This window comes from Elgaria multicarinata, chromosome 1, assembly GCF_023053635.1.
Source record: "Elgaria multicarinata webbii isolate HBS135686 ecotype San Diego chromosome 1, rElgMul1.1.pri, whole genome shotgun sequence".
In the NCBI taxonomy this organism is placed as follows: Eukaryota; Metazoa; Chordata; class Lepidosauria; order Squamata; family Anguidae; genus Elgaria; species Elgaria multicarinata.
The window spans coordinates 67,422,977-67,435,501 of record NC_086171.1 but is presented as its reverse complement, the minus strand read 5'-3'; the positions used below and the strand labels follow the sequence as shown (position 1 = coordinate 67,435,501).

General features: G+C 42.6%; 1 protein-coding gene across 4 annotated transcripts in view; it reads right to left on the bottom strand.

Moving 5' to 3' along the window:
- Positions 1-1,701: 1,701 nt before the first annotated feature.
- ELMO1 (engulfment and cell motility 1) overlaps positions 1,702-12,525 on the bottom strand; it is a 361,047-nt gene continuing 350,223 nt past the window's right edge. For all 4 annotated transcript variants that reach the window (XM_063129690.1, XM_063129691.1, XM_063129692.1 and 1 more), the window contains 3 exons: positions 11,743-11,825; positions 7,168-7,245; positions 1,702-2,986 (listed from right to left, as the gene is read on the bottom strand). In XM_063129690.1, coding sequence (XP_062985760.1) covers positions 2,786-2,986; positions 7,168-7,245; positions 11,743-11,825 — 362 coding nt within the window. In that variant the 3' untranslated portion in view covers positions 1,702-2,785. The remainder of the gene's footprint in view (positions 2,987-7,167; positions 7,246-11,742; positions 11,826-12,525) is intronic.

Below are 12,525 nucleotides of genomic sequence, written 5' to 3'. Positions count from 1 at the left end.
CCAGTGGAGATCATAAAAGACCAGAGTAATATGTTTTGTTTGGCAGGAGCATTCTGGACCAATTGTTTTAAACAGTGTTCAAGGGCAGCCCCATGTAGAACATGTTACAGTAGACCAGTTTAGAGAATACAGAAATATGGGTGATTGTGGCCTGATCAGAAAAGAGTCCAATTGGTGTTCTACCCAGAGCAAATAAAAACCATTCCTGCTCACTGCCTTCACCTGGGCAGGATCTACACTACTGCTTTAAAGTGCTTTATGACAGTTTTGACAACTGTTGGGGCCCAGGACATATACAGTTGTCAAAACTGTTATAAAGCACTTTAAAGTAGTAGTCTGGATCTGGCCCTGGTCATCCATAAGCAACAATAGATCAAGGATCATGTAAACCCATACCTCAAGAGGGCGTGAAGCCCTATCCAATGCAGGCTGAACAACTAAGCATTGATCCACCTACCCCAGCCCATAATTATTTAATTTTATCTGAATATTTAGTTTGTTCATCCATCCAGTCCTTCAATACCACTAGGGATTGATTGAGGGTCTTCACTTCCTCCTTTGGATCTGATGAGAGATTTATCTGAGTATCATCAACATGCTGAAGACATTTCATCTGGAATCTCTGGAAGAATTCACCCAGGGGTTTCATGTACATATCAAAGAGCACAGAAGGACAAGAGGGAGCATCCTATAAGCCAAAGGCCTTTGGGGCAGAGCAGTATAATCCCCTAGTTTCTATATAAATAATTGATTAGGATGTTGGAAGTATTTTGTCAATGAATCTTAGGAAAACAAGGGTGGTTTGCACCCTGGACAGACACAAAAGGAGGAAAATTGGAATCCTGGGGGGCCATGAATGGAAGGAAACCAACAACACTGTGCATAATGTTCATACGTGCATGGACAATCTATGTACACAGTTTACTGTGGAAAAGGTCTTCTGCACAGGGAAGAGATCCACTACATACACTTTGGTTTTCCTCAAACAAAGAAAATCAGAAACCACTTATGTGAAGAAAATATCTTTAATATCACTCTTTCACCAGTATCTTTGCTGATGATAGGAAACATCATCATGCTAAGCTTTCATACTAGCAGCATTCACTGAATTCATATATACCAAAGATTGCCCCAGCTAGAGAGAGAGGATGTTGGGTGGCATAGAACTATACTTGGTAATAGCCCCTTTGGGCTACATCTAGGCCATTTTAACACTTACATTTTATAATGGGACAATGATACCCAAATACAAAATACATGTCCTTTGTATAAGCACTGTTTTTTCTTGGTATCCTTCCACATTAGAGGAAGCAGCTGAGGCACTGCTTTTCTGCAATTAGCTGGGGGAGAAATTGGGAACAGAGGAAGTTGCCTTATACTAAAGTCAGACCCTTGGTCCATCTAGCCCAGTATTGTCGACACTGACTGGCAGCAATGGTTCTCCAGGGTTTCAAGCAGCAGTTTTTCCTGCCCTATCTGGAAATGCTGGGGATTGGACCTGGGACCTTCTGCATGCATGAGCCATGGCCCCTCCCCACCATAGTACACAATATACTGCTATATCACCCTGCCAGTTGTAACAGCAGAATGGTTTTCTACTCAACTCACAATTGTCTTGCCTTTTCACCCCCAAAGTACAGAACCATCAGAAATGATAATAGGAGCCTGAGAATAAAGACACAATTTCCAAGAATAAGCACAAGTTCAATTTTATTCAACAGCAATGTTGATGGGAATGTTGGTGCATATTTTCTCTCCCAGGGCAAATGTTGCAGATACCACACGCAAACTAAAACACTTTTTTTTTAAAGTAACACATATTACATTTTTGTTCTTAATAACATATATATTTGGCAATAATTTTTCAAGTGTTTTGTATAAAACCAAATCCCTTGCAAATTTGTAACACTTTCCACATTTCTAGGACGTAAACCTGAATACTTCACACTTTTCAGTATCTATGGCATCTGCTGCTTTGCACACAAAATAATCCACCCCATCTAGGACCAAAAAAAAAATGTCCACCAGTTTTAGTGATATAAATCTATATGACAGGGCCATAAAACAGCAAGTGGCTTCATTAAAACCGTGGAAATCACGTAGGTGAGATATTGTTAAGACGTGGCTATTATGAGGTTAGAAATGTTGCAGCAAAGACCTGTGGATTCATCATCATCTTAAGAAACCGTCACTTGACATAGCACAAATGGTGGGGATAAATGCTGGTGTTAATGGACAGGATGGTACTGGTGGGTCATGACAACAATGGTGTAGAAGCTGAAAGCCGTTAATAATCTTCATTTTCACTGAGGTTGGCTATTTAGTTGACTCCATGACTGGGGCAGGGGGTGGGAATGACATCTCTCACCACCCTCCACTTATATTAGTTTTGCCTCTTCTTTTCTTCCAGTTAAAGCACCTGTAATGCTGGATTTGGTTTGGTGGACGTGCCCTTTGGCCACACTGTCCTTTTTTTTGGAATGTGTACTCCAGCATTTCAACAATAAGGAAGTTCCTCCCGGGGGAACCTTTTCAAGTTGGAACGTTCATTTGATCTTGCCAGAAGTGAGAAGTTAATGAAATCAAGTGTTTTTTACTAGCTGCAGAGGAGACGGTGCCAGACAGAAAGGTAGAAAGCAAGGAGGAAATAAGTGGTTTATAGATACCCCCCCCCCAAATGAAGTCAAATGTGCATATCTTGTTCTCTTCTCTTCTTTTAAAAAAACTCGCCTCCCCAGTTATAATACTTCCAGTTTAAATGTAAGTCTCTGCAGGGAGAGTTGATTTAGTTACAGTCATATACAAAGTCATAGTTGCTTGGTTCCTTTGGAATAGGTGGCGGAGCATCGGGGATCTGTATGTTCTCCAGATCCAGGAGACGCAGCTTTATCTCCATACTTAGCAGAGTGTCCAAGTCATTGCGTGTCAGTTCGCTCATCATATCCTTTCCAAGAAGGGCATTTAGGCCATCTGTCCACACACAGTACTATGTGAGAAGGGGGGGGGGGGAAGGGAGGGAGAGAAAGAGAGCTCTGCATCAATCTGGTTTTAATAAATGCATCCATCTGCAAAACCACGCCATCTCCAGTATATTTATGCCCTGCCATTTCAGTTAAAATGGATATGTAACAGCGGATCTCTCTTGTTGTGAGATGGGTGAACTATGACTATATCTGGAGCACCCACATCATTCTTACATGGGGGAGATCTACCAGTCCCAACTTCACACATTACACTAGAAGGATGAAATGAGGAAGTGTCACTTCTGCGAACTGCCCAAAATTAACAAAGGTAACCCCTCGAGAAGAGAAAAACTGCATCTGTTGTTTGGTAGGGCAGACATGATCCAGTCTACCTTTCCTTCCACCAATTCACTTCCTGCCTTCCTATTGTGCAAATGCTTACTTTTGTTGTTAGAGATATTTAACGATAATTGACAACAGAGGCAACCCTTTTTAAGAGCCCCTTATTATCTGGGCCCTCTTTTCTTCCCCGGGAACTCACTTCAACTTTGGATACACACTTGATCATCAAACTAAATTTGTGGCAAATATCTAAATTAATATGCTTAAAAAGGTACAGAAGCCAGATGTCTCAGTTCATCAGAACTTTTGCCATTTTCCTACATCCATATCTTTGTGTGCAAGCATGCGTGCATGTGTGTGTGTGTATCTTGGTTTTCTAAAAGAACATGAAAGAGAAATACATATCATTAGAAATACATTGTACTAATATAAAGTTCATACACTAGGTTGACTCTGAGAAGAGTGAAATCTTGCATTGCCCTGCTCTTCTTAAGAATTAGAATTATGTCACTGTAACTTGACTCTAGAGCCTCGTGTGGCGCAGAGTGGTAACCGGCAGTTACTGCAGCCGGAACTCTCCCTACGGCCTGAGTTCGATCCCAGCAGAAGCTGGTTCTCAGGCAGCCAGCTCAGGTTGACTCAGCCTTCCATCTTTCCAAGGTCGGTAAAATGAGTACCCAGCTAGCTGGGGGAAAGGTAACTGCGACTGGGGAAGGCAATGGCAAACCACCCCGCTACAAAGTCTGCCAAGAAAACGTCAGTGAAAGCAGGCGTCCCTCTAGGAGTCAGTGCTTGCATGAGAGGTTCCTTTCCTTTTTTTTTTTTTTTTAGCTTGACTCTGGAAGCTGGATTAAGCTGTACATATATTACTCTTTTTTAAAAAAAGAAAAAAAACCACTAGAAATTGCTATATCTCCCTGAAACTGACAGTTCCAGATAAACATGGCCTAAGTAACTGTTTTAAATCAGCAGCCGTCCTAGGGGACTTCAAGAATGACAGTCAAATCCTATTCAATCAACCACTTGAATTTATTACTAAAAGCCATTTATGCAACTGTGAACAAAAGTGCTTGAATGCTATTGTCTAAAAATAAAGATTTCAATCACATCGGCCTGTGTCCTAGTTTGCAAGCGGAAAATTAAATCAACCATAGCAGTGTTTTTTTATCATATAAAGGATTCTCTTGGATTCCATGCCAAAGGATGGATTTTAAATTTAGCTGACCATGTGCTACAAAAGAGCACTGAGCTTAAAAATAGCTAGAGCTCACTGTGTGCAGCCCAATTTTTTTTAAAAATGAAAAAAAAATCTATGAAAGAACTGTTGTAGGAACATTGTAAGAGTAGAGAGAAGAAGCAGCAGCAGCTCAACATGGAGGATGGGGAGGTAGGTAGGATGTATTGGCAATGATCTGTAGGGGTTCCATCACCATGCTGGTTTTGAGCTGGGTATTTGGGACAGGATAGAGATTCTGACGGTTTATCACCTGTCCTGTTGCCCCAAAGTCTCCCTAGCTGAGCTGACCAACGTGCCCTCCGGGATGATGTTGGTTTTCCTCAGACTCCTTATTTTCGGGAATGCCAATGTGAAGCGCAGCTCAGGGTTTCATGAGCACCATGAATCAGGTAACTTCTGGCCCCACACATTCATTTGACTACACCTCGGACCTGTTCCTTTCTGCTGGATGGGAAGGCAATGATCGGGGGGTGGTGGGGTGGAACCTAATATAGTCCCATTGTCCTTCTTTGGTTCATTTACCTTCTTATTTTATCGTTTATTGTTGTTCCCCGCCTCGATCAAAATGGAGAGGCGGGCAAGAAATATTTTTAAAAAATTATTATCATCATCATCATCATCATCATCATCATCATCATCAAACACTGCTTTCCTCATTGTTACCACATGCTTGCCTGTCAGGCAAAGAGACAATGAGCAAAGAGGCAGTGGCATCTACTGCTCCTCCTTCACACTTCTAAAGTTGTCTGGGCCAGAGAGAGAGGAAGTGGACAAGCTGGTTGCAATGGTAAAGAAGGCTCTTGTCAATAGGCCCTGCTGGAGTGTGGGCCATCCACAGGTGCTCAACTACGTTGGCCCTTCATACTGGCCCTGACCCGAAGAGAGACTTTGCATTTTGAGGGTTCCAATGTGTTTCAACCAAGGCAAAAGATAGATCTGGGTAACAGCTAGCCTTGATGTTTTCAGCGATGGAGTTTGGCCGTTGCTGGTTTGTCCCAGAATCCTAGGCCTCAGCTAGACCAGGTTTTTCTTACCGCGACGATCTCGTGATTTTCTGACCACGAGATTGTCGCACTGGTCTACACGTGGCATGTGACATTGCAGCTGCCATTTTTTTGTTTTAAAGAAGAAGTAGCGCAAGAGTGCTCATGCACAGAAGGTAACTTTTTTTTAAAAAAAAAATCCCCACTCCCCCCACCCCACCCCCGATGGGTACAGAGCTCCTGAGGTTACTCACGAGGAGCTGTGACAAACCACAATGCCCACTCACACATTCCATGGTCTCAGGTTCAGCCCAAGACCACGGAAAAAGCAGGCTAGAAATGAAGGGCGAGATCCTGGGGCAAGGGAGGGATCATCCCTCCCTGCTCCTGGGATCCCCTGTGCGTCATGTGGATGCACAGGGATGATCCTGCGGATTGCCCAGGGATATCACCCCATCTAGCTATGGCCTTAGGTGCAATCTAATACCTGTAGCACCTAGCCATGACTAATTCATACAGTCTGCAATCTCCTTCTAGAGGCTGGGTCTGAAATGCAGACCACAGGGCCCCAACATCTGGCCTAACTTTGGTACCTCCCCCTCCCCCACTGCATTTCCTGCATTTTGTACTGTCTATTCTTATGAAAAGATCTGGAAAATGTGAAAGTTTGCACACTATTTTGTGACATTTGGGTTGGTCCTAACAAAGGTATTGCCCAACTGTGGATTTTGGCCTTAAAATCATGACTTACTAATTACAGCCATGCTCAGCATATGAAAGAGCCTCGTGTGGCGCAGAGTGGTAAGCGGCAGTTACTGCAGCCAAAACTCTCCCCATGGCCTGAGTTCGATCCCAGCGGAAGCTGTTTCTCAGGCAGCCGGCTCAGGTCGACTCATCCTTCCATCCTTCCGAGGTCGGTAAAATGAGTACCCTGCTAGCTGGGGGAAAGGAAGCCACGACTGGGGAAGGCAATGGCAAACCACCCCGCTACAAAGTCTGCCAAGAAAATGTCAGCAAAAGCAAGTGTCCCTCTAGGAGTCAGTAATGATTCAAGTGCTTGCACAAGAGGTTCCTTTCCTTTTCCTTCATCATATGAAACATTTATTTACTTCTCTATTTTCTTAGTAAAAATATGTTAATTTAGGCCAAGATTACTTTGTTTTGACAACTATACTTTTTAGGTGGGAGTCACTGAGTATCTGCGACAGAAAATCCTACCAAGAGAAATGAGCATCCATGGTCAGTTAACCAGCATTTCAGAGATCTCTGGAAAATACTGTTGTTTTATACTTTGAATGTTTTTAATTTTTCTGAACCACCCAGAGAGCTCCGGCTATTGGGCAGTATAGAAATGAAATGAAATGAAATGAAATGAATAAATAAATAAATAAATAAATAAATCAATAAATCCCAGCTCTTGTCAGTGTGTTTCACACAGAACATAAGAGATTTACTAGTCTTGCTGCAAACTATTACAATATTCTCTAGGCTGATTCTTCTGTAATCCTTGAAAATGTTTAGTTGAACTCCCCATTTGCCAACCAAAAGGATTCAACACGGTGCAACATATACCAACCACTGGACAGGGAGAATAGTTGCCCCTCTTTCTCTATTCAGTTTTAAGACGCACACAAAAATTTACCTCATGCTTGTCAGGAGCAATAAAATTTAGTTGTCCATTTGAATCATACAGTATAGAGAAAGCTAGCTCAAGCAACTCCTGAAAAGAGAGAATGAAAATTATCACTATGTTTATTCAGCAGTTTCATAGGCTCGGTTCATATATTATGTTACACACCAGAGTTTGGCACTACGTGAAGGAGCAGCAGCATGCCTTGGGCTTGTATGCTCCTCTGTGTTTACTCCTCCAGTGCGGCGGTGAGGAAGAAAATGGAACCGTCCAGCTCCTGTTTTAAACTAACCACTGTTTATCATTACATTTGAAAAGAACAAACTTTGGTTAATTTAAACTATGCTTTGTTGAAACAAGCCTGGATCAAAGTGTGATTTATGATCCTGGCCTATTTCAACAAATCATCGTTTAAACTAGTCTTCTCCAAACCAGTGCCCTTCCAATGTTTTGAACTTCAACTCCCATCAGCTCCAATGGCCAAGAATGCTGGGGGTTGAAGACCAAAACATCTGGAAGACACCAAGTTGGAGAAGGCCGGTTTACACAAACCAGAGTTCCTAGTTTGGACATAATGAGAGACCACAGTTAGTTTTAAACAGCAATCTCCTTCTCATAAACTGGGGGAGGGGAGGGGAGGGTGATGGTGTGAACCTGGATTTGTTAGTCTTTAAGGAACTACAAGACTCTTTATATTCTCAGCAGTGCAGTAAATTTAAGGTATGCCCTGATTTCTGTTAACAAATCTCCCAAGAACTTAAAGGACCCTGCCATAGTTCACCTTTATAAAAGAAATCTAAATTAGAATTTTTATTTCACCTCTGGCAAGTCCAGAAAAGTAAAGAGACACCACACAGTAGCCTCTTAAATACTTAGTGCATGGCAGAGCTAACAAGATAGAGCGGTGGTCTTGTGACTCCTGGGGGGTGGGGGGCAATCTAACGTTGGCTGTTGTTGAAAGGTTGTTATATCTCTAGAATGCATCAAAAGAAAATTCTGTAGGTGAACTCACCAGCAGAGACTATAGCACTTGGCTCTACTGATGCACTCTGCTATCAATTTTCTCAGAGCTAAGGCAGTCATTTTCTGGTTTTAGGTGAAGTCTCAGCTCTGGTATATTAAAAGTAATGGCCCCATTAGAGAGCCAAATTTATCTCTGTCCTCTCAAATCTGGCATCACTTCTCTGTTCAGTGGTGCAAATTACTGACATTTAACAAATGGCAAGCTATGAACATAAGCCATGGAAACAAAACATCCCTGCAAAAGAAAAGAAAAAGTCAAAAAATTTAAGCAATTTTCTAAAAGCTGATGATCATCGTAGAAATGCGGTCTTGTATACAAGATTATAGGAAGCTTAATGCTTTCTGTAGTTGATTGCCTCGTAGGGTAGGCTTATTCCCACAGGTTATTATAGTTTAGCATTTTGGTTAATGCTTGGTGTAATATGTGAGCAAGATGATATTAAAAATAGAAGTAGAACTCAGATATTTATAGTTGAATGATTAGATAACCTGTATAGTACATGTGTTGTTGCTGTATAAAAAGGGTATATCAGAAGACTAGAAGCATCCATGATGATTTAAAAATGGTACCTAACTATGTGTCACACTTCAAGTTCTGGAAAATTTAGTGCCTCTGGTAAAATCAGGAAATGGGGTTAGAGCAGCCTCCCCCAACCTGGTGTCTTCCAGTTGCGTTGGACTGCAACTCCCATAATTCCTAGCCAACATAGCCACTGATGGGAGTAGTGTCCAACAATTCCAGAGAACACCAGGTTGGGGAAGGCTGGATGAGAGCATGGAGGTGCTATGGGGATGGACGGACATTAAGTCCCTTGCTCTAGTGACATTATTATGGAATACAGTCCCCTTGGGAGATAGGAAAGCTTGTTAGACAAAATATATGCAAAGGTAGTAGTCAAACAAATAGAATAGACATTGGGAACAGATATTTCTTATGATGCATAGCTTTGGTTGTGGACTGATGTTTTCAGAGCAACATGGTTTTCAGAGGAACAAGCTATTACACAAACAGCAGTACTGTTGGTACCCATGCCACCCAAGTTAAAAAAGTGTTTTAAGGTGCAGTGGTTTTGTGTAAGATGCCTTTAAGTTTTGTGTCTTTTTTAAATAGGCAACCATCTTGGACAAATGGGATGAAATTGGCAAGCATAGTTGTCCCTTCTGAGAGGAACCAAGCTTGCGAAGTTCCAATTGAATAGGTACAGGGGGCTTCTGTGCAAGAGCAATCTTTACAGTTTGGTTTTTTCCCCCCAAAATAAGATGCACATCCCCCTGTGTTCTTTGTGTATGAAAATGGCATACATCACGTGTGTGTGTGTGACCACAGGCAATAAACTTGCAAAAAACGAGAAGAAGAGGTGGAGGGGCTAGGGAGGTGATGAATGAAAAACAGCTTAAGGCATGAAAAAATATATATCTTGCACCAAAGTAATAGAAAGTGCAGTCAGAAAGGGTGGGATGTGAAGAACACAGCAGCGGAGGCTGAAGGACCTGAACATCCAGATTTTTTTCAAGGAAGTATCCAATGCTGCACAACCTCCACCAAAACTCTTGAATTTTTTTAACTCTTTATAAAACATTTAAACTCCTCCCCCCACCCCCTGCTCCTGGGACAGAACAAGCAAAGAGCACTGAACCCTGGGGCAGTCTGGCAACATATTACTTCACTATTCCTATTTCAAAGTACTGGGATTAGAGAATCCTGGTAAAACAACCCACTGTGATTAGAAGCTAGAGCTGCCAGTCACAAAACTATACCCCCTCTTTTCCTTCCTCCTCTCTCCATCCTGGTGTCTTCCTTATATGGAGAGCCTGAGGAGGCATGTAACAATTTTGGTGGACAGTCTTGCCCTCCGAATTCACAGTGCTAATGAAAATTTGGGAGGGTTCAGATTTGGTCTCCTTTGGAGGAACCCCACCGTGATTCAGACATCTCCCAAAGCTTTCTGATTCAGCATGCTTCAGTTCAGGATTGGGATTCAAATAAAGAAGTTTCTTTTTGGGACCTCTGAGAAGATGTTCTCTTTTCTTTGACATTTTGTTCAGTTTGGGTAGCCCCCTTCCAGCTTTTGTTTAAAAATATAAATCAAAATAAACTTAGAACAAACAAACAAAACCAGAGCTACAAGAAGGAAACCACAGCAGCAAAATACTGAAACAGCAAACCCAGAAAGAATTTCTCCAAACCAAAGGCCTGAAAAACAAAATGCTCTTCATGGGAGTACCTGCAAAGTAGAGGCAAGGTGAACATGCTGGGTGTTCCAAAGCTCTCCAATGGCCCTACCTCAATGTCACACTGCTTGACACAAAGCAAGGGCATCTTCCAATGATCTCAATGGGCAGGTAGTGCCCATGCTGGAGAAGGTGGTCCCAAGCCATACCATGCTTTGAAGATAATGACCGGCACCTTGGATCGTGCACAGAAATGGGCCAAGAACCAATGGAGGGTGTGTGTGTGTCACATGAGCCATGCCAAAGGCTCCTGATAGCAGCCTGGCTGCAGCGTTCTCTATCAGCCGAGATTTCTGAACACTCTTCAAAGGCAGCCCCATCTAGAGTGTGATACAGTCATCGACCTAGTTATGTGTCACACAAGGCATGCATCACACTGGCCACATCTGTTTTGCCCAAGAAAGGGTGCAGCTGATGCACTGCTAGCCATGTTTTCTGCTTGACCATCCAGGAGCAAGTCCAGGTCCAAGAGCACTCACAAGCTGAAGGAATGCAACCCCACCCCAAATGGCCTTTACCCCTAACCCCACCTTAGCTTTCCTATTGACCAAAAGCCTCTCTGTCTGGTCTGGATGAAGACTCAGCATTTTAACCCACATACCCCGTCCACCATTGACTCCAGTAGCTGAGGTTGTATCTCAGAAGCAACTCTTGTTCCTCGCACCCACAAAAAGAAATTACTGAAATACTGAGGTGTTTATGAGCAAAATCAGCTAGGTTTTCCATTCTCAAAAGAGAAACTGCTCTGATGGTGAAGGAGGAGAAGTACACAAATAGTTAGGAAGCAGTATGGTCAGCACTGACTGGCAGGGGCTCACCAGGATTTCCCTGGCCTTTCTGGAGATTTCGGAATTGAACCTGAGACTTTCTGTATGCAAATCAGGTGCTCTACCACTGAGCCCTTCAACAAAGAGCTAGCTGTCTATGCAGAAACCAGGCAATCCTTGGAAAATTCCAGTTTGGCGACAAGGGGACTGTTCAGCGATTGTGCAGTTCCTTTCCTGCTGGGACTTTCCAAATGCTGAGATGCAGAAGTGCTATATGACCATTCGATTTCACTTTGCCAACATTGGTCAGGGTTAAGCAAGCAGAGAATGGTTTCCTAGTGCTGTGTTTTCTATTTATGTAAAGATGTTATTCCGCTGGATTTATATGATGCTATTTTAAGTCCTGCTACTTGCTTCAACCCTTTGCAATGGAACAGGTTAAAAAAAAAGTATAATAAAAATGCATTCACACACAAATCCACTGAAGGAGAAAGAACAAATACCCTGTTTTGTCATAAGAAAAGTGTATAACTAAAGGGTTATTGGATTTTATTGAAAAGGATACCTTGTTTTGTTTAAGGGCTCCTTTCTCCTTCATGTGAGGGCAGTCCTTCCCTGTCACAACTGCTTTTATATCCGCCACAGGCACTGCATCAAAAGGGGAAAAAAATACTGTGTGAGAGATACTCCAAGATGTGAAAAAACAAACAAACCATGGCATGAAACAAGAGGCAAAACAGAACTGATGTGTCAGAAGTGACATCCCTTGTACCCATGTTCTAGTAAGTGATGAGAGAAAGGAACCAAACAGGAAATCAGAAAGCCCTAAAAAGACAATCGATTCAAGTGTCACATGTACAGATGAAAACGCCAACAGCCATTCCACTCTTCCATAATAGAAATTAGAATGTGGAGGGAGCTGCTGAGAATCTTAACAGCACAACTCTATACCTGTCCACTCGGAAGTAAGCCCCACTCAGTTCAATGGGGCGTACTCTCAGGTAAGCGGGTATATAAGACACAGCCTGAAGGTTACCTCTTCTGTGCTTCACCTCCGAACCTAGACAATCCCCTTATGTAGCATCTAGTGTAAATCCCTACATTATGAAGGCGATTTCTCCCTCAGTGGTCCTAGAGATGAATGTGTTAGCATCTTGCTCATAAGGTAATTCTCGGAACAGAACCGCATCATCAGGTTTTCCAGATGATACTCGTCACTGTCAGGACTGCCTCTCACAGCTCCGACAGGCACAGCCTTTTCCATTAATGAACGCAATACCAGCCCACAAAGGAGGAAGGTTCAACAATGTACAGCAGCCTTTCCCAGCCTTGTGTCCTCCAGCGATTT